This window comes from Tinamus guttatus, unplaced genomic scaffold (genome assembly GCF_059628265.1).
Source record: "Tinamus guttatus ecotype Peru unplaced genomic scaffold, ASM5962826v1 Tinamus_guttatus_pri_ptg000115l, whole genome shotgun sequence".
Taxonomy (NCBI): Eukaryota; Metazoa; Chordata; class Aves; order Tinamiformes; family Tinamidae; genus Tinamus; species Tinamus guttatus.
Window position 1 is genome coordinate 9,194,882 of NW_028288649.1, and position 21,328 is coordinate 9,216,209.

At 36.6% G+C, this 21,328-nt stretch overlaps 1 protein-coding gene and 1 long non-coding RNA gene across 2 annotated transcripts in view; both read left to right on the forward strand.

The window, feature by feature from the left end:
• Positions 1-21,328, forward strand: part of LOC148595346 (uncharacterized) — a 157,328-nt gene that overhangs the window by 33,758 nt on the left and 102,242 nt on the right. The gene's annotated exons all lie outside the window — the stretch shown is intronic.
• Positions 1-21,328, forward strand: part of ZNF385D (zinc finger protein 385D) — a 151,592-nt gene that overhangs the window by 28,782 nt on the left and 101,482 nt on the right. The window contains exon 2 of the mRNA XM_088521198.1: positions 2,650-2,792. Coding sequence (XP_088377324.1) covers positions 2,650-2,792 — 143 coding nt within the window. The remainder of the gene's footprint in view (positions 1-2,649; positions 2,793-21,328) is intronic.

Sequence of the window (21,328 nt, forward strand, 5' to 3'; positions counted from 1 at the left end):
AGTTCTCTACAAGTTCTCAGTTCTCTGAAAGCTCTCTCTTCTGTTGGCTTCTACACTTCTCTATGGCTCTGCTAATGGATGAGAATGGAAGAAGTTAATGCTGATGTTCCCAAGTATTGTCCAAAGGCTTTTTCAGTTCAGCTGAGTCATAGAAGTGCTTGCAATTGCTTTGGAGTTTCTGCTGCTGATTCTAGAGTACAACTCTGTACTTGGCAAATGGAAAAAAAATATCTAGTATTCACAGCCATAAAAATTAGAAACTTTCAAGTGAAAGCTCAAATTTCATGATACCAATCACATGTTCCAGCATTAAGGGAAATGTCTCACACTATTGCAAAAACAGAGAGCAGCTGTACTCCTGAATATGCTCATTTTCTGTGCCACCATAGCCAGGACTGTGTTAGATTTTAAACTCTGTTCCAGAGGCTCAGAGTTCCAGCCAATGTCCTGCAGAGTTGGCTGAATTTTTCCTTTTAAAGTGTGTTCTTGTCCCCAGATGACTCTGTGCAGCACTGGTTGGCAGAAGCAGGTGGGTGAGTGCCTAGTCATGCGACAGGAAAGGATCACAGCAAGAACTATTTCATCCCTTATGGCATGGTATGCCACAGGCGTAGGGGATAGCAGTGTTATGGGTAGTCAGAACCTGTGAGGCTGAACATTTCTTCCATATCACCGAGATAATACACTAGAAGACGCGGTTCCCAGCCAAGAGCCGAGCACGTGCAATATTTCTGAATCCAGTTTGCATTTGCATTTGTGAAATGGAAGCAGAGATTGGGCTTGAATCCTTCCAGCTGTGGGATGTAAATCCCACAGCTAACAGACATCTTTATAGACCTTTCCTATTCCCAAGGAGTAAGAGTGACCTGATCCTATCATCATTCTGGTGAATTCTGACTTTTTTTTGGAGATAATTCTGTGGGAATATAGGAACTGCCAAAACGGTGACAGTTTTGTACCCTGCTTACTTTAAGTCAGTCTACTCACTTAAATTTCAGTGTTACAATATTGTTAGATAGCTGATAGTTTTATTCTAGTACGCTATAGGAAGCAAAACATTTACTTTCTGTTTTTCTCTTGCCCGTCTCCTTAGTAGCTTCATTCCAAGAGCCTGACTTGGTACACTCTTACACTAAGGCAAACACAGAAAATACTTCAACAATAAAATGCTTGCTGCAGGGCAAAAACTAGCACGAGATTGGAATGAACCCTAAGCTAATACCTTTGGTTTACTAGTGGATAATGCTTTCCTTTCAATGATACTTAGTGAAATGCTTCACAAAGTTGGCAAAAAATACCGCCTTTGAAAACTTGGCTCCAGCTGACTTCATACCTAGAAGAACTACTGATGGTCTGTTACAACTGGTTAATTAAATTCTATGCTGTTAGCCCTCAAAAAGAAGTGCTAAATTGCAACTCTGGTTAGCAGATTTGCTAGCCAAACACAGAGAGATTCCTGACATCATTATGACTACTTTATATTTGAGCTTTAAAAATGTGTGCTATTCAACTAATGAAGTGTCTCTCTGTATGGAAGAAAAAAAAAAAAAAGAGGAATGGATTTCTGCTCTCTCTGTCAGTCTGTCTTCCTGTCTCTCTGTTCAATGAGTGGGGTAAAACTCCCTTTACATTTTTTAAATGTTTCTTGGACTCTTACCAGAAGGTTTTTACAGTCTGCTGCCTGCCTCTCGGATTAGAAGAACACTGGCATATTTTAACAGTTTCCTAGGATCCAAATAGTCTTTAATTAACAGGGAATTGATGTTTTGGAATGCAACCAAAATATGGGAGACACTGGAAGCAGAGATTGGGCTTCCAGCTTTTAACTGTCTGTGGCAGGGGAGCAAACAAATAACTAAAACATGATCTGCTGCAAACAGGTAGCTGCTTATTGGTATGCAAGGGGATTACTTTGTTTGCATAATGTTCCCACAGGAGGGGTAGCTGGTGGCATTAGGAAGGAGAAGCTTTCTGCTTTGTAAGAATCAGCTCCACCTCCTGCAACAGCATGTTAGTCAGAGCTCTTTGAAGTAAAAGGGACAAACAGAATTTCAGCGGCTGCTGAAACTTGTATTTCAGCAGCAGTTTTGCAATAGATTTGTATTGATCAACTGCTGAGGCAGCAAGGTATGTTCTGTTTGCTAGGTACAGGTTGACTATGAAGCTGTGAGCTCAGTAAGGGAGCATTTAATTAAAAAATGAGAGGTCTGCAAATGGCTTGACTTTTTCTGAGCAGAACAGCTGGGTTTGTTGTTTTTCTGCTTTTTTGTTTCTTTCTTTCTTTTGATGCAAAGTTTGCCCAAGGAGTCTGAGTAACAGGGCTGGAGTACAACACGAGTTTTAATAGACTGAGACTAGATGAAGTTGTAAACGGAAGTCAGATGTAGGCTGAACTGTCATTCCAGGTATTCCAGGGAGAGAAATGATTTACTAGCTAATTTTAAATAATGAAATATTGATACCTGAAGCAGTTCCTGGCAAAGAACTAAAACCGAGAGCTGGTGAGTCAGCTGCACTCTTTTTCGATAATGCAGTAAATTGCAGGCAAGTAAAAATGCATGTTTAACCCAGTAGCTGCTTTTAGCATTGATTTTTAGTTTCTTTGTAGTTGTATTATTTTTGAATGTCTTCTGTCTTTTTTGCATGTAGGTGGTACATGCCAGAGCCCTGCTCTTCCAGCCCTAGTGCGTCCTCCTGCTCCACCTTTGCAGCCATCGCTGGATATTAAACCATTTCTTCCATTTCCTCTGGACACTGCCGCAGCAGTCAATCTCTTCCCCAACTTCAATGCAGTAAGTACACTCCTAATAGTTACTGTCCACTTCAGTGAGCCACAGTTTCCACAGAAGACTCAAGAGGGCACAAAGTAAAATTTTATGTACTCAATTAAACCTGGAATATCCTTTCCCTTACTGAGGGCCAAATAGCTCTTTCAGACACACTGGTAGGCCATAAATTAAAGCATAGCTAAGTGTTAGCCAGAAGTAATGTAGAAGGAAAAAATGATATGATCCCAAGTGGCATGAAATAAAGTTGCAGGCCTTATTCGGTGCCTGGGCTTGTGAGTTTCCCACTGTAATTTAAGAAGAGAAGAATCTCACTAACTTACAGTTTGCTGTAAGAGTGAAGCTCTTGCAGTGGTGGAATTTGACATCCAGTCTCTAACAAGCTTCCTGAGAAATACTTAAAGATTTACACATCGGAGTGGCTACAAAAGATAAAACTGTAACGGCAATTGGAGCAACAATAGAGCAGCAGTGGCTGGCGTATGTATGGAACTATTAATTGGAAAACAAACCAGGGAATTCTCTTCACGTTGGAGTGTTTTATTTTTGACATCTTAAGTAAAAGTCTAGGCTGTTTACCTTAAAAAAGTCTTTACTTAGACACACTGCCTGTGATTTTAGAAATCTACATACTACTTCTTAGATATTTTCATTATTTTAGTGGGATATGGCCTGAGTGTTTCCATTTTCCTGTTTCTGATATTTAATGCCATAAGAAGGAAAAATCTACAATGATATTAAAATCCTATTTACTTTATATATTTATTCCCCTTTTTATTTCAGAGTACTCTACATTATCTTTTCCTTATTTATGTATACAAGTTATAGAAAAAAAAATGAGTCTAGTGTGCATACCTGTCTTGAAAGAGAGGATCTATGGAAATTTTCATATCAAAACAATTTAATTAACATGTAAAAATCTTAATTGCCATAATTAAGAGTAATAAAAGAACATGCCCATTCTAGAAGTCATTTGTAGTAATCAATAGCAAATTTCCATAATTAAATGTTAATTTATTTACCTTTTGTGGATGTTCATTTTGCTTTAAAGTAATTAAAATGTACTAATTCTAAAAAATATTTATTTATGCAGTCTTAAATGCAAGCTATTGACTGCATTAATGAAGATAGAGAAGCTATAGCTACAAGTCTTAAAATACTCAGAAGCAACATGTCAAAGAATTATTATTTCCGAATTACATTCTCAAATTTAAAAAATGTATAGAAGTGTGCAGCATGTTTTACAAAATACTTAAAAATAAACTGTTGATAGTACATTATGAAAGGTATGAATAATTATATTTGAGGCTATTATTTTTTAGATTTTTTTTCTTATTATTTTTTCTCTGTGATGACTGAATATATTTATTGCAGTTATAATATCCATTTATTTCATATTTTCCATAGTTTGGGACTTTGGGATTGTTTTGCCAATTAACTACGTATTTCAAATGCAATTTTAACGATTAATTTAAATAAATAATTGATAATTTGATATTGTTCTGTAAGGCTGTATTTTTTTTTCTTACAAAGACTGTTCTTAACCTATTTCTGTCTTGGGGGGGGGAATATATTTTAAAAATAATTTGGAGCTCAGAAAGGAAAAATAGACTCCTATTGAAACCTTATTACTCTTGAACATCCGCTCAGTAATTTTTCTTTTTGGTGTATGCATAATAGTTAAATTCAGAGACATCATGCTTTTTCAGTTTTTCAGTAAATTGTGCCTAATTTTCAAGAAGAAGAGTAGCAGTCATTTTAAGCAATACTCGGGAGTACATTCTCATGCAGCTTGCTGCTTCCTGTGATCTGTTGCCATCTGCCAAATCTACCTTTACTCACTGTGACAGTCCTGAGCGTGCGGATGCAGTCCTCAGAGCTGTCATCGGCCTTGCCTTTCACACTATGTGCCTTGCAAAATGACCTTTGCCTTCTCATCACATGTGCTGACATGCAGAAGCATCCTCAGTGTTCCCATTTTCCTTCTGAACAGTCCGTTATTGAACACTGCTATGTTTAGTTCATATGCCAGAGCTGGTTAATGGCATCCTCCAAACATGTAGGCTAGCTGGGAAGTTCTGCGTATTTCTAGATTTTTTTTTTCCAGGCTGACAAACCTTTGGGGACACATCATCTGCTGCTGAGCGTTAAGGAGAAGGTAACCTACAAGCCGAATTTGACTTTGAACAGAATGTATGACAAGGGCTTTAGATAGGGGAGTATAAGGCAGAAAACAGAGTGTTTGAGCAAAAAATGACCTTCCTAAATATGCATGCCCATGTGTGATTGTAGCTGTTATTAGTACTTCATATTCAGGGACTTCATATTCGAGGGCTTCATACTGAAGTGTCAGCAGAGAAGCACTTAGAGTTTGTGAGTAAGTCAAGGTTAAGCAGAAAGTTTATATAGGAGCCAGAACTCCAAGCCACTGAAGTGCACTTTCTCCTCTTTGTTGTGGATTTATTAGCATTAGCCAGATTGAGACCTCAAGGTCATAACTGTGTCTTATGAAAGGGTTTTCTAAAGGCCTCTTTACCCTCCCTCAAGTCTACAGAAACTATTAAGTTTAGCGGCAGATCTGGACTACTTCTCAAGAGGCTACTTCAGACCACTTTTAAACAGCCTTCCTTTGAGAAAAGCAATGATCAAGGAAAAACTTCAGAAAAAAAAATGCAGTCATGTTTTAGGGAAAAGAATTAGTGTCTGGTTGTGACGATCATTGTACACAATTTAAAATTGGAGTACAACAGACATGAATATCTAAGTTGGCCCTAAGTTTCTTTGTAAAAGAGAATGGAGAAAACCAGGAAATTCCTCCATTTTTAGTGGAGCAAAATGCACAAAAGTAGGGTGCAGTTCATCTGCTTTATGTGTCTGCTTAGGGATGAGAAGAACCCCATAAGTAATGAAGGACTGGCTGAGCTGACCTGAAACTACATTTGATTAGATGAACTCCACGTTAGTGAGCAGATTGTAACCCACTCAAGAGTGATATATTAAATTCTATTCAGAAATCAGAGGACTGAAGTGCTGAGATGGTATTGTAACTTTACAGAGAAATGCTCCTGTTTATGAAGCTGGCTTCTAATTGTATCTAAAGACAATCATAAGGGATTGTTAAGATTCAGATGAAAAGTAATTTACTTGTTGGATTCTCCATGCTGATGGAGATTCTTCAGACATGTGCAAAAGAACTAAAAAAAAACAAATACCAATCTTAACTACAGTACCAGAGATAATGGTAGCAAGGAGCTGTTTTCTATAACTTTCCTTTTTTCTATTTAAGTTAATTACAAAGGCAAGGTTTTCTTTGTTATCGATGATTTTGGTCTAAAGTTAGCTCAGTTGCTGATGGCTGCCACTGAGGGAAACATTCAGTGCCAACCACTGCAAAGGCAGAAGAGAGGAGATACAATGCAGTAGGGACAAACCTTTCTGGATAGTGTCTCAGGGGCACTGAGGAAAGGGAAAAGAAAAAGCATATAACCTGAGAAATGCAAGGAAGATGAACCTCATGAACCTCTGAAGCATTCAGTTTCATGAGTGACATTTTCTATTTATACAACAAAGTATAAACCAAATATACCAATTAACAATCTGGTTAGCTGAACATTTGTGGGTGCTATATACATAATTGTGAAGCAAATAGGTACCCTCAAGTTGTGCATAAAAAGAAATTTTAACAACACAGCTGTTTAAATTGAAGAGAACACACTGCTTTGCAGACCCTGAAGAATCAGAAGTCCATTGCAAGTTTATCTGGCATAAAAAGATGAATCAATTGCACGGAATATAAATGAGTAAATTTTATGAATGAAAGAATCTATATCTATAAACAGTTCTTAGCAAACATTTGGTATACTTCCAGCTTTTTGACTGTAGTGTGAAAAGCTTTAAGTCTGCATGCTTTCTAGAGCATGTTCTTAGATATATATACCTTTAGCAGTTGCACTTGTTACTGCTATACTGCTATAATGCTAACTATAGCTGTATGTTATACATATACAAGCTTGGGTATATGTGTGAACACAAAGGTATGGTTTTTTTCTGCTCACAAGCCAATGCTTGGTTGCAAAGAAATTACACAAAGCATCAAAATCTAAATATTAACTATGTTCTTCTAAAAGTTCTAACTTAAGTTCTAACTAAAAGTTAATTAAGTTGTTCCTGTGGGAGAATACTGCTAAGCGTGCCCAGACTAAGAGGAAAGACATGAGGGAGATGATGACACTACCATAGAAAAGTAGACCCTATCACAGAAATAGGCCGTACCTCAGAACTCAGAAAAAGCCTCTGTTTCTTTCTTTAAAAAAAAAAAAAAAAAAAAAAAAAAAAAAAAGCTCACAGTCTCCAGCATCCATCATCTTCAAAGCACAGATCAAAAACTAGGTTTTACTCATTTCTGGTACCCAGAATTTTTTTCAATATCTTGATAGTCAGAATTAGAAGTTTACAAATCCAGACATTTGCTATTAATAAATAGGAAACCAGGCAATGCATTGCAGTCCTTCTTTATTCTTATATCTGTTTTTCCAATTTGTTTTCTAGAAGTTTTATGTCACACTTTGCAGACTGTATATGTAATATACTATAATAGATAGTGGAAGAGGCGCATAAAGTTGAAGAATTGACTGAATATTTGTTAGCAGAAGTAGGGATATTTTTGAGAAGTTGTATACTATCTCAAACCAAAGTTTGATCTCCCTTTGGTGCCAGTGGAAAGTTTCCTAGAAAAGCATCCTGTGGAAAGAAACATGATTGCACTTTTGACTAGCAGCTTATGATTGAAAGCGAAGTACTTGTGCCAGAACTGTACTAAATATGGTTGAAAATGAGCTATCATTCCATAGATGTCTCTTTCTTTTGATTGACGTGTAGTAATCCTTGTTCAGTGCGCTGATTTTTCTTATTTGCTTATTCTATACTAGTAGTTGCAGGTGCAACTTTTTAGGCTTCATGTCTTACCTTCCTTGATAGGATTTGCCACATGGAGGGAAACAAAACTATGGATATCACCCATAGGTTAGGGCTGATAGTGCTCCTTGCCTCTAGAAAACCATCCTGAGCAATGTGGGAGCGGGCTGCAGGGCAGCACAAAGGATACGCTCTCTCTTCATAGAAGTGAAGCTGCTGTTAGTAGACAGGGAGTAGCAGGATAGGGAGCAGTTGCGGCGTGTTTCAGTGGGAGCTGCTTTTATCTCCCATTTGGTCTTGCTGTCAGGCTCTGTGTAGCTTGCTGTTAACCACTGAATTGCCCGGTACAGAGCTGCTTGAGACATGCAGGGTTTTTTTTTCCTAATGTGGCCAGACAAGTGATAGAAATGGGCAATGAAGGAAAGCTGCATTCTAACTGAAGTATCTCTGGGAGGGTTAGGCCAAGAAATGCTGAGAAAACCCAGGAAAAAACTGCCAGAGGACATTTTTAAAAATGTTTTCCTGAGGCTATTGTCCTGGGTATTTTTTTGTCTTTATCTAGAAGAGAGATATGTGTCAGAGATGACGTGCCAGATTTCTGGATATTATGGATACAATGTATATTTTGATAGCAAATAATAGAGAAGGAATTTGAAATACATAATTTTTGTTGTTCTTGCTTTTTCCTGAAGAGTAGCAGCATGAAATTTGCAAAATAAAATCTATTTTTTTTTGTGAGACTCTACATAATAGCTTTGTTTTGTGTCTTCTGAGCTAATTGATCAAGGGGAACATAATGAGACCATTTTTCTTCAGCCTATAAAATACTTCAAAGTGCGGTAGTGACGACATGCTGTCAGCAGGCTTTGTTTCCAGAAAGGGACAGTCAGCGCAGATGACAATGTGATCGTCTCAGTTTAATGTGAATCAAAACATAATATGGTCTGTACAGAAGAACTTGTCAGTAAGAATGCAGTCTGAACTGCTGCTGATTTTTAATGTTATTGCTTTATCAGCTGAAGAACTGTCCTGCATAGAATTGTTAATTTTTCAAACGAACAGAGGGTATTATTTTTTCTGGAAATATTTCTTGCATGGCTGCTCATTTACCTAAACAAGGTTTCTAGAAATACAGTTTTTGGCTTACCTTTTTCTTTTCCATATTTGAGCTATAAGCTGGCTATACTCTTCTTTATAGCCTATGCCTCTATTGCTGTTTAGATGAATATTAGTCAAAATGTTTTTAAAAAATGTACTAATATAAGTAAAAACAATGGTTGGGTTGAAGTTCTTTTATTATATTAACATTTCTTCTCTGTCCAGGCTGTTTAATTAAGAAGTCAGTAAGGAAGAAGGGGCCTCAGGTAATGAGCAAACAACAGAATACAGGCAATTCAAATATTTATATTTTGGTCTTGCGAAAGGGATGAATCAACATCAGTATGAAATATTCAGTTGTTTGAATTGGCCGGATTTATTTGCTGTTTATTTAAATCCTTAATCTATACCCTGGTCTCTGTCTGAAATAATAACATTACAGTTCTGATTCTATGCTGTGAAAGTAAAATTTACAGCTCAGAAAATAGAGTGGAATTAAGCTCTCAAGTTTTCTTCCTTGTTTTAAGACGGTTTAGGGTTGATCCAGATCTTCAGGAATGCTATATCTATCTGCTCTTGTATTGCCTATGCCCAGAGTCATGGGCATGGAACAGTGTCGACGTTCTGGCTCTATAAATGAATCTTCCTGCTGCCCTTGGGTATCCTTCCCATGGCAGCCTGGGGTAGCATGGGGGTTTTTTGGCATTGCACTGCAGAATGGCTAGGGAGTAGCATCTGAGCATCCTAGCAGTTGTCACCAGTGTGATTTGTTTAAATTTCTTTGGACTTTCTGCAGGGGTAAGGAACATCCAACAAAATCTAACCTTAATCCTTTTGCAGCCTCCTCTAAAACTCCTGGCCTCTGCTTGCAGCTAACAGCCGGTGCTCCTGCAAGTTTCAGCCCAGACCTGAACAACGATTTTCTTGCTATCTTTTTCTGAGCTTTCCTTATGTTTCAGTACACCCCTGGTCCCATTTTTGGATTCGCTTGCCTTTTCTAGCAGCTTATTTGAGCCACTCTACAATGATGTTCCAGTTAGAGAATTAGCAGCATCCTATGCTCATAATGAGCAGCTGTCACCTGTTACCACATAGATAACAGCAGTTTTGAGAGTTTAGAGGAATTTGCTTAGGGGTACAAATGGATAGATACCTTAAAAATCTATTAAAAAGTTTTATTTTTATATAAATTAAATTGATATCAAATGTGCTCCAACCTGTGAGTGCTTTCTGTGGAAATTGAGGTTTCTAGGATGCATTCTCCTGGGGAAGAGAATTTTAAGATTACCTTAAAATGCCCTATGTTTGTATCATTTCACCTTGCTGAAAATTGTAATGACTGTCCTTGAATTTAACTCCTTTTGCTGCAATCTGGATGCAGATCCTCTGATCATACCTGTTTCCTCTTTAGGTTTTTGGAGTGTTACCGGTCCTTTTGGTAATTCTGCTTCATTCTGCTTCCTTAGATATTAAAGAATCATAAAGATGACTTATTTCCAGTAAGCATATGGTAGCCTCACCTGTGTTTAGCCTTCTCCAGTTATCCCCTCTCCTGGCAGTCAGCCCTATGGCCTCATTCAAGGTCCTCACTGATGTCTCAATAGTGGTGGTCTTTCAACATCTGCCTTTTGTGTACGTTCTCATTTCAGCTTTGTCTGAGCCAGTAGACTTAATGCTGACTGAGCAAGTATCACAAGCCATCCTGCCCTCTGCTTGGGAGCTTGCAGCTGCCTTAGGGTTTTGCTGGCAGCGTGTTGCTCTCCAGTCACTCATCATCTTGCGGCTTAAGAACGTCATTTTTGTTGTGCAAGGATGGGTGGATTTTAACTAGCCTGCACCAGTTCCTGGTCTGTAACTGAAAAGGCCTCATGCAGAAGCACACTGGTTGTATATACTCTTATCTGAGCTATTAGAAAATGGATTATGGAGTATAACTGTGGAGAGCTTTGCAAGAGGAGTGTTTCAGGAAATAATCTCAGGGTGAAGGTCTGTGTAACCTGCTATCAGTTCCTAAAAATGATAGGCAGCAAGCTTTGTTTCTTGGGTATCCTTTAATTTACTGAAGTGTTTTTGTTTTTTAATTGATAAATTAACAATTTTATATGTTTAAAAAAAATCAATAGCATCAATATCTGACATGCTTGTTTGTTTAACTGGTGATTAATAACAGTAAAAGAATAAAGGTTTTTGGAGTTAACTCATCCTGCCTTGCACATTTGCTAGAAGGCAGTGCACAGTGAGCTGTCAGATAACTTGCTCTTGGAGAGTCATAGCATCCTAGGTAATGGCAACAGCACAGCCTATTTTGGGGACTAAAGGTCCCTCAGACTTTAGCTTTGCATGCAAAACATTCTCGTAAAGGAACTTAAATGAAGTGAACTCCAGATTTTTCAAGTCTTGATGAGTGGGATTACTTAAGTCTAAATTTTAATAAAGCATTTTAAACAATGTTTTAATCGGTTGATGTTTACACCCTTTGTCTTAATAGCACTCAGATGGAAAAGATCAATGATTATTCTGAAAAGACTATAAAACTTTAATAGGTTTAATAAGTATAACTCATAAAATCTATAGTTTAAATGTGGATGATTATTAACTTGTTTCTAAAAAGCTGCAATTAAAGTGAAAAGGAATCACAAGTCATTTGATTAGTCTACTCTGAGGAAGAAAGAGTGATAAAATTCTTAAATCATTATTATTTCTGTTGGTGAGACACTCAGAGAGATTGAAAGTAAGGCAGGAATCTTTCCTAACCTTAGCCATGTTTGTGTTGCTAACCTAGATGAATAACTATTTACTGAATTTGTTCACAACCTGCAGTTTGTTCTGCTTAAGAGTAAATACCAAAGGTATATGTTGAAAAAAGCATTAGTTTGCAAAACAGGTAATTTTACACAGAAAAAAAAAAAAAAAAACACATTCCTAAGCACAATTACCATTTTAATTGCATAGTCTTGGCATGCAATAACATTGCTTTTGGTATTCAAGAATTTGACACATCTACTCGTATTCTTTATAGTAAGTAAAGGATCTGAAGCTCTTTTTTTTCCTCTCAGTGTTCTCAGTCACAGTAGTTTTGGCTAGTAAATGGCACATACTGAAGAATTCATTTATCTGAAGTCAGATGTAGTCTCTGATGGAATAGTTCTGTAATGTCCACAGTCTGTCTAATTTATTTTATCCTAACATATTTTTGATAAGGAAAGAAAATCCTCAAAGGTTATATATTGAACTTGAACAGTAGAATTGGGATTTGGAACTCCAGATTCCCATGCAACTACTGTTTTCCCTGGCATGTGTCCTTTGGCTCCACTGAATACTGTGCAAATGTTTAGATGTATTAAATTTACAACCAAAATAATTTAAAAACAATGGTACAGATGGCCATATCTCTCATGAGCTCAATTTTTTAAAGTACTTTTTCATATAAGAGATTAATATCAAATTCTTAGTATTTGAAAGACTAGACTTGTCATGCAAACAATGTATTTTGTCCTGCATTAAAATTTTGGTATGGTGAAAAATTGGAAGTTTTAGATGACATAGTACATTTCTATATTATTTTATATCATAAAGGATCTAAATTTTAAAACGATTCTGTTGTTTCCAGACATAACAAAGACCATCATGTTTAGAATTGAGTTGTATGATCTCTCTTAAGATATAAGATATATAGGAAAGGTATATAGAAAGGATCCACTTTATCTACAGCTGGAGGTGGTGCAAAGCCTGATGAAAAGCTGACTGGTAGAAGTTTCTTTCTGTCATTTACTAGTGTGAAATTCCTAGGATTGTAGAGATGGTGATCCTAAACAGCTGGAGGCTGTGAAAAGAGTTCCTGCAGTTGAACAAAGTAACCCTTTGACGGGTATATTTGAAAAAAAACTTTAGGATACTGAGCTTATGTTAAGCTAATGCTGAGACAGTTGTCAAGAAGCCAGAAAAGGTGTAAGGCTGCAGCCTTAACTTCTTTTATTCTTGCATAGTTATCACTGAGCTTATTTATAGTTTACCATGTTCGTGTTATATTAAAAATGCAGGTAGCCCTGTCCACCATTCAAAGATGCAAGTGGGGATGCTGAAAATAGTATAGCCCAGTTATCACAGCTTGATATTTCAATATCGGTGTACCTGATTGCTTTCTGTGTTTGAGCCAAAAATCCTCTCCCATCAACAATGTGAAACAGTTGATGCGATGCATGTATAAACCCTTAGCTTCAACAGCTATGGCAGCTAGCGAAGCCTGAGAGTGATTCCATGAGATTATAACAACAAAACAGAGAACAGGACCAGGCCAAAGCATTATCTGTCCCTATATTCCCCCTCTGACAACTTAAGGACAAACAGAAGAATAGAGAACACATTGTGATATTTTCCAGAATGTGCTTACAGTGAGTTATTTTTTAGGAAATTCTTGAGCCAAATGTGTTGTTCTGGCATGTGATAGCCCTCTGTGAGGTAGGACTGAATTGGATTGAACCAGCAGGATAAAGTTTATTAATTGTAACCTGAGTTTCATCATTCCCGTCTCCAGATGGTGACTGATATACACAGGTAGGGAGGTACGTAGGAGAATTTCCTTGGGTACCTTCAAAAGCAGTGAAAGATGGGAGCATATGAACTGTGATTTGCTATTGGCAGCAGAAGTGTAAGGGTAATGTCTAAGGTGATATGCTTCTGACAGCTGGAAATGAATGAAGAAATATCCATCACATATTCTGTATTGGAAAAGTACTGATTTGTTAATAGATCCAATGTAAATTATTGGTGTAGCTGGGATTCAGATGACAAAATAAATCATAGGCGTGATGCCAGAGTTAATTATAGCAGTGCTGTCCCAGGCACTGGGAAGCAGCACAAGTTATTGTTGTGTTAGGAAGTAATATGAGAGAGTGGAGCCCGGGAGAGGAGCAGCAATGCTGACACTGCCAGCTAAGCATTTGGAAAATAGAGGATATATGGCTTAGGGCCTGCAAGAGAGGTGGGAGGAAGAGGAGAAGGTTAGCAAGACGAGACACTTAGAAATATCTCAAATGTTCAGAATAGGCATGTGAAAAATACACTTACCTTGCAAAACAAACAAAAACAAAAAAAAACACTACCACCACCCCCTACCCTAGGAAAAAAAAAAATTAAACCTTCTAAATGAAGTTAAAGTATCCAGTTAAACAGTCCATAGCTGTTTGTTCAGGTCAGGGACACGTCCTTTCTTTCTTAGTTACCAGGAACTTAAAAAGATCTGATACATTTTGAAGCAACTTTGTTCCCTTAAACTCTGTATTATTTATTCTTACTTTATTGGAGCTATATCTGATTGAAACTTAATTCATTTCTTCATTCCAAATTTGAAATAGAGAGAAATTACTTCAGTACATACTGAAATATATCTTAAACTGAACTAAAACAAGCATGAAATTAAAAAGTGTGCATGCTTTCGAAATTGATGAAAATAATTTTCTATGAACAAGCCCTCAGATTCTGTAAAATGTCATAATTCCACAGCTGTGCAGTGGAATTATTGCTTCTCAATGACGATTCTTTTATGAAGGGAGATTCTTCTTAAATTTCTGTGTGCAAAGAGGACAGCATATATATTTTTGGTTTTAGGTGCCTTAGTTTTTTCTATTAAGTAAATCAGCAAATTAAAGCAAAGTCTGCCTCCGCACATGCACGTATGTGTGTACATATCTCCTCTATAGTAGAGTAAAGAAAATGTCTCCTGTCTTTTCAAACAGCCTGAGTTTACAAAATGCAGAGCATTTTTTTTTTCAAAGGACATCAAACTGCAAATGGATCTGAGGATTCACTTTTTTTCCCTAGGACAACAACACTCAATTGATTGGGAAATGTATTCCATTTGTAATTATTTCCTTTAGCTCTTTCTTCACAAACCCTTGCAACTTTTTGAAAAGTCCTTCAGTTTCTTCTTAGAAGCCTCCCTGATATGGCAAGGGATTTGCTGCAGAAATTGATGCTGGCCCTGAGGGTACATGGTTCTTTCTGAGATGCTAAATTTAGTGGTGTGCCTTGAGCAGCTCAGGTGAAAATACAGACAGGCTGTATCAACCAAGATGATGTGACTAATGGAACTTTCACTAATACAAGGGACATACTAGGATAAAGGCTATGAAGAACAACCTCAAGTTCAGTCATTAAACATCTTAAAATTTTATTAAGCTTTTCAGTAAGCTACAAGGTTAATCAGTAATGCAAAAAGACACTTGATATTAATGTATTATCAGTGTATAACTTCTCTTATTTAAGAGGAGGATTAGCAATCATCTAGTTTGGTCTTTAGGTATCATTAACAATGTTTAAGTCTTCAGCCTGCTCAGGGATTTAAGCATATAAATGCTTATTATACAATCAGCAGATTTTTAAAAAACTGCTACAAATACATTTTTCCAGACTCCTGAACTATAAACTAAGAAATGATTGTTTTGGTAGACTTTTACCACACAATAGTATCAAAAATAATGTCAAATTGAGTTTGGTTGTTCTTGCCTGTTCAGAGTGTAGAATGAGAGAGTGAGAGACACCCCAGCTTTTTAACAAGGTTAAGTTGAGAAAGTACATGCTTGCTAATGAAAAAAAATTCTTAAAAGACTTATTTTTTTTTTTAATAACCAGTCTTATAAATGCATTCATTAGGGACTCATTGCAAGCCTGGGAGTTTAACTGGAATGCTATTAATAGCCAGCATTCTATAACGATAAGTTAGTCATGCATTTAGTATGTATGCAGCTTTGAAATTTGCAGTGTTTTCTTTGTCTTGTTTGCAATGGAAGTAGCCTTTTTGATATATTTCTTCTCCAAGCCAATAATACTGAAGCATGTAGATTAAAAGAAAATCTGTTCAAGTTAGTCTAATGATTTTGAACCTCAAAGGTAGGGGTTGAAATTATGGTCTTTAAAACCCATCCTTAGACCTTTGTTTGTTTCATCTCATTCATCCATCATTAATTGTACACAAGAGATCTCAATTCTGAATAACTTTAATTTGGCATTGCAGTCCATCTATTTTGTCACATAGTATAATCACTACAGGCCTTTCTCTCATTTTTGTTCATTCAGAAATTCCTAGCTGGAGCTTAAATACCAATGAAGAATTTTATAAAATAAGTACTACTAAATTGCTGATTAGATTATCTTCTATTACAGATGCCAAGTGGTAACATGAGATAATGGGTTTAGATCACAGCTATGAAACAGTAACCTCTTTAATTATAATTCCAAACCAATTGCTGACCAAATCTGTGGATGCTGGTCATTTATTTAATCTTCAATTGCATCTCTTATCTGGAGCAAGTCCACCATGATAGTGGACCTTTTGCCATGAATGACCAAAGCCAGTAACTAGCAAAATAACACTTCAATAGTTCTGCAGATTGTTCATCCCTCTTGTTTTAACGGCAATTCTTAGGGCCTAGCCAAGTTTCTTTTGTCTTTGGGAGGAAAAAAAAAGTCTCCCTTTTAGAGTTCTGTATTACTCACCTTTCCTGTATAGGAGAATGATACTGCATTCTTGACCTGAAAAGTATTTTAGTATTGAAGTATTTCTATCTTCTCTCATAGATGTATCTGAGTTACAACTCTTTGTCTTCATACTTACCCGCAGGCTCTACAGAAAATTTATCAATGTTGGGTTATCCAGGTTTATCAGTGATGACTGCTAGATGATATCACCTAATTTCTGGTTTCATATCTATCATAAGGTTGTTCATCATGCTTGAGGCCATTCATTTTTCCTTTGATTTACCTAGATAAAAATACATGGTTATAGTCAAGTCCTATTGTTATTGCTTAAGCTTAATCTATACAGGGGACTACCTCATTCTAGATAAGCACTTGAAAATGCTGGATAAATGTAAAATTTTTAGATTACTGCAAAACTTTATCTGGAATGATTTACTGCAACAATCTCTGGCTCTTCCTGGTAAAGCTGAAGATTGATTTTCCCTCTTTCCTATACCTCTCTCATTTATTCCACTCTTTTCTTAGAAGTGTATGTCTCTAACTATTGAGCTTTTCTTAATTTAGTTGCTATTCATATCTGATTTTTGTTGCCATCACTTTCTACTGACTCTTCCTTACTTAAATGGTTAATTAAAGGAACTATTTTGAATATATTCAGATCTGGCTAATCCATCTTTAGGGAGTGATTTAAACATCAAAGAATGCACATAAGTATATTTGATCTATGAAGATAAATGGTCTAATCCAATTGTGTCTTTGGATTTAGACTTAAATTCAAATGCATGCAATTTAAAAAGGAAGGTGATGGTTTAAAGCTATATGTCTGCATAATCTAAACTTAGTGGTAGAACTAACTGTCAGTTACAGTGCTATAGACTCGCTTGGCTTCTGGCTGAAAAGACAGGGAAAGAGATTTGATGTGGAGAGGGGGAAAATAAATGCAGAAACTAATAATCATCATTTTCATTGTTAGAAACTTGTGGTCATTAAGTGGACTTACTCACTATTGTGATAGTGCCAGTGAAAAAAAAAAAACAGTCCTGAGAAATCAGTTGTTTAACTATCTTAGCATGGCCCTATATAACTCATTTCAGGACATTCCAATATAAATGGCCTGAAATGAGGTTGGCTTCTCTTGCCTCTGCCATTCTAATTCAAACATGTGGCAAGGTAAGCCGCTAGTGTAGGAAGATGTAACCAAAAATATTAGGACCTTTCTTGCAGAAATTTAAGTTAATGGTGATGAGATGCATATAATCTAAATATATGTCTAAAAGTAAATGTCCACTCTGAACTAACCATTTGTCTCCTTCTTAAGTCAATGCAAAAGGATAGGTAGGTCCAGAAAGCAATTCACCTCATCCTAGGCACTTAGCTGAGATGGCATTAATCATCATCTGGAAATACTTATCTCCAGTAACTATAGTAAAACCCTGGATGATTAGCTACTAAAGTATCTAAAGCTATATTTCCTATGACATTTTAAATTGCTATCTTAGGTATCCAAGTCGCACAGAAATTCCATGTAAATATTAGGAACATTTTTTTTTTCACAGTGTGTGTACCAGAATGGTTTGCTTAGAGAGGTGGTGGGATGTCCCTCCCTGGAGATACACAGTTCACTGGAGAGTAAAACTGCCTGACCAAAGCTGTGAGTTGTTGCTGCACACAGACGTGCAAAGTTGAAGCAGAAGACATCTAGAATCCAAATTATTCTGTGAATTCTAAAGGCTTACAGTAAAGCAGAGAGAATAAGACTGTTGTGTTTAGAGGAGATGTAAGAAATGATGGGGAAGAGGGGTTGGGGAAGAGATGAAACAGGAAGGATTCTGTCCAGGCTAAAATGCTACTAAATTTTCCAGTTCAAGGGAAGCAGCGTTGGTAGTGAAAAGTGTTATACCAGCAAGCTAGCTTTCACGTACGTGTTTTTTGTTTGTTTGTTTTGTTATTTTTTGCTTTTTTTCCTTCATGCCTTGCTAAATTACAGGAATCAAATAGAAAGGGTAAAGGACAAAATTAGAAATGGGGAAGCTATAAGAAAAATATTGTGTTATGTTTTAAGACCAGTCTATGATTAAGAAGTGATTTGGCTCTTTACATTCCTAATATTTTATTCCAGAGAACTTAAATAAGGTCTCCAGTGCTCGTAGTTTGAATGAAATTCTGTCTAACTGTGTATAAATGAATGTGGGAAGAATATGAGTAGGGAGTAAAGGTGTCTAACATAGGAGTTAAAAGTGTGGCTTACCATAATGCCTCCAGTCCAAAGAATGGCTGTCAGATAAAGTGGTGAGTCTTAGAGATCTACTAACTGTGACCAAATTCTGTCCAGAGTATTGACTTAAATATGTGTGAGGCTTAGGTATTAAGCCTATTCAAAATCTGTTGGGTCGGTGTCTCTACGATGTTATAACAAAAGAGGCACTGAAGCACAGATGGAAATTGTTGTTTTTAATTAAGGTGTGACATCATTCTCTACTGGATATTTACAAATTGTCTTTTCATCAAGAGGAGGTAGCCTTTTAATACACTGAGGTTTTATGTCAGCTTCCAATTAAAGAATAGTCGTTCCCAAGTGCTTGGTGCCTTGAAAGCAAAGGACATTAATACTGCTTATATGTACTATTTCAGACTTCACACACTTGCTTGAGCAGAACATGTGCTGGTTGAGTGCTTCAATTAGACAGTGCAATGTTCAGTTTGGAAAATTCCTACTAGGAGGGAGAAGCTCACAATTAGAGTTTAGAGTTTGCTCTGCATTCTGCTTGCCAGAACATCTGCTGAAAAACTCTGTTCTTTTGACATTTCATGAAATGAAATCCCTTTGATTAACTTTTTCCTGCAGTTTAATGACACTACTGTTGAAATACAGGAAGTTTCATTGTATTTATGTATATGTGTGTGCACTATTATTTTTCTCAGTAGGCAAATCAGGATGTGACCTTGTGATTGGTCACAGCTATTCCAGTTTGACAGTAGTGCCTACTTATTGTAAAGTGTTAACTCAGCCGGTCTTCCCAGTACGCAGCACTGAGTTGAGGAATAAAATCACTGACTCAAAAACTAATGTATAAGGGCAGATGACACTGCAGTGGGCACTGCCTAGACCCCTTTTTTTTCCAGATATCCACACACATAGAAGGTTTACAATTTATCATGATATGAGTTTCACATGCCCACAGATTGAAAGAATATGCTACGTTTAGTCCTTTTATAGGTTCGCAGTTGAGATAGTTGCTTTTCATTTGATATCTCTGTAAATAGAGTGATAGAAGCATGACAAGGACTACAGGACGCTCATATTCTCATAATATTAGCTGATAATATTAGAGATGGGGGTCACTGGCTAACTTCTCCATGCTGGACTGCAAGACTGGCTTGTTGCAAACAAGAACAAGTCCTCGTTTCTGAACACTTTGCAGTCTTCAGTGGTTTTATTCCTCAACATGCTGTGTGCCGGCATATACTCATTTTCTTTTTGGAAGGTTGGCTCTTTTTAAAAGGTTGAGATGCAAAGATGTTGGTATTTACTTGTAGATGAGGTCCTACAAGTGGATAAACAAGAGATTAACTTTAATTCTAAACTCTGTTATATCACCCTACGGCAGTCTCAGCAATGGGATGAGATAGCTGCCTTTCTCACCAGACTGTGATATTTTTCAGCAGAGCTTTGAAAAGAGGCCATTGTCAGACCCTCAAATTTAGTACCTATTATCTTAGCTGAATTAAGCTGGCTATCTCCATTGCTCAGGGACACCAGATATTCTTGTGCAGCTCAGATATGCTTAATAGTTTAAATACATAAACTACTAGTCTTTCTGACTTATTTCCAAATACCAACGTTGAATGTAACTACTTAGATTTCTGCTTGGTGTATTTTCGTTTTAAAAGATTAGCAGCATCTTTTTAAAATAGTTTCTTCATGAATCTATTCATGGAGAGGGGACAGAAGGGACACACGATAGGATATTTTGCTGAAATTATTTGTAGGACTCTGTGTTAGTTATAACATTACGTCTGTGCCAATTATAGTTTCGTAGTATTGCTATTGCCTCAAGTAGAAGACACGTCTTTTCTAAAATAAGGCTTTGTTAAATGCTTTTAATGGTTATGTTTAACAAGAATAGATATATTTAAAGGAAAAAAATATTTATCAATGCACTTTTTCTTCTAAAAATAACTAATAAATTGTATTTCCAACTCCAAAATATTTCTGGAGTTTAGATTTGGGGTATCATCACTTAGCTAGCCATTCTAGCTAAATTTTAAACTAAATCATTTTTATAAAAAAAACACTTATCACAGGAAAATTCTTCAATTATTTGTATAAAAAGATATTAAATAGATACTTTAACTTTTTACTGTGCTGAAATGGAACCTTCAGCACAGTGTACCTTGCATTTGAACTGTAACCACATATCTGACTTAGCATGCAAGTCCTTGAGGCAAGGACCATATCTTCTTGTAATATGTTTTGGCTGAATCCTTCTGCTGTTCTTAGGTTTATGTTGGAACTCATGTTCCCTATCAGAGCCAAATGTTTTCCTGACCTTAATGCAGACATGTTGTCCATCAGATCATGTAGAATGAATTCTAATCTAAGGAAGCTTCCTTTGTTTTATATCCATTTGACTTAAAAATTTCCTCCACGCCTTCCATATAGAAATAAATGCAGGCGTTCCTGGATGACAAAAGAGCATGCAAACACTTTTATCACTGGGGTTTCTCCTTGCCAATTAGGTCACCTAAGTGAGAAAGAATAAAGTGCATCTTTTAAAATTTTCACTAGGAATAAGCTAGACAAGATGATTGTGATGAAAGCTTCTTTGAAAGGAGTGAATTGCAAGAAATGGTATAGAGAATAGCAGGCAGAAAGAATGGAAAAAAAAAAAAAGGCAGTTATCCCCCTCAGGCAATTGTTCTACTTCCTCTAAGAACATTAAAAATAAAAACTGAAGTTTCTTGTATCCATCTATGCATTTGTTATTGTGTATGTGAGGTTCTGTACCAGTGAGACATGTATTCCTCCAATAGCTTAACTTCTACATTATGTC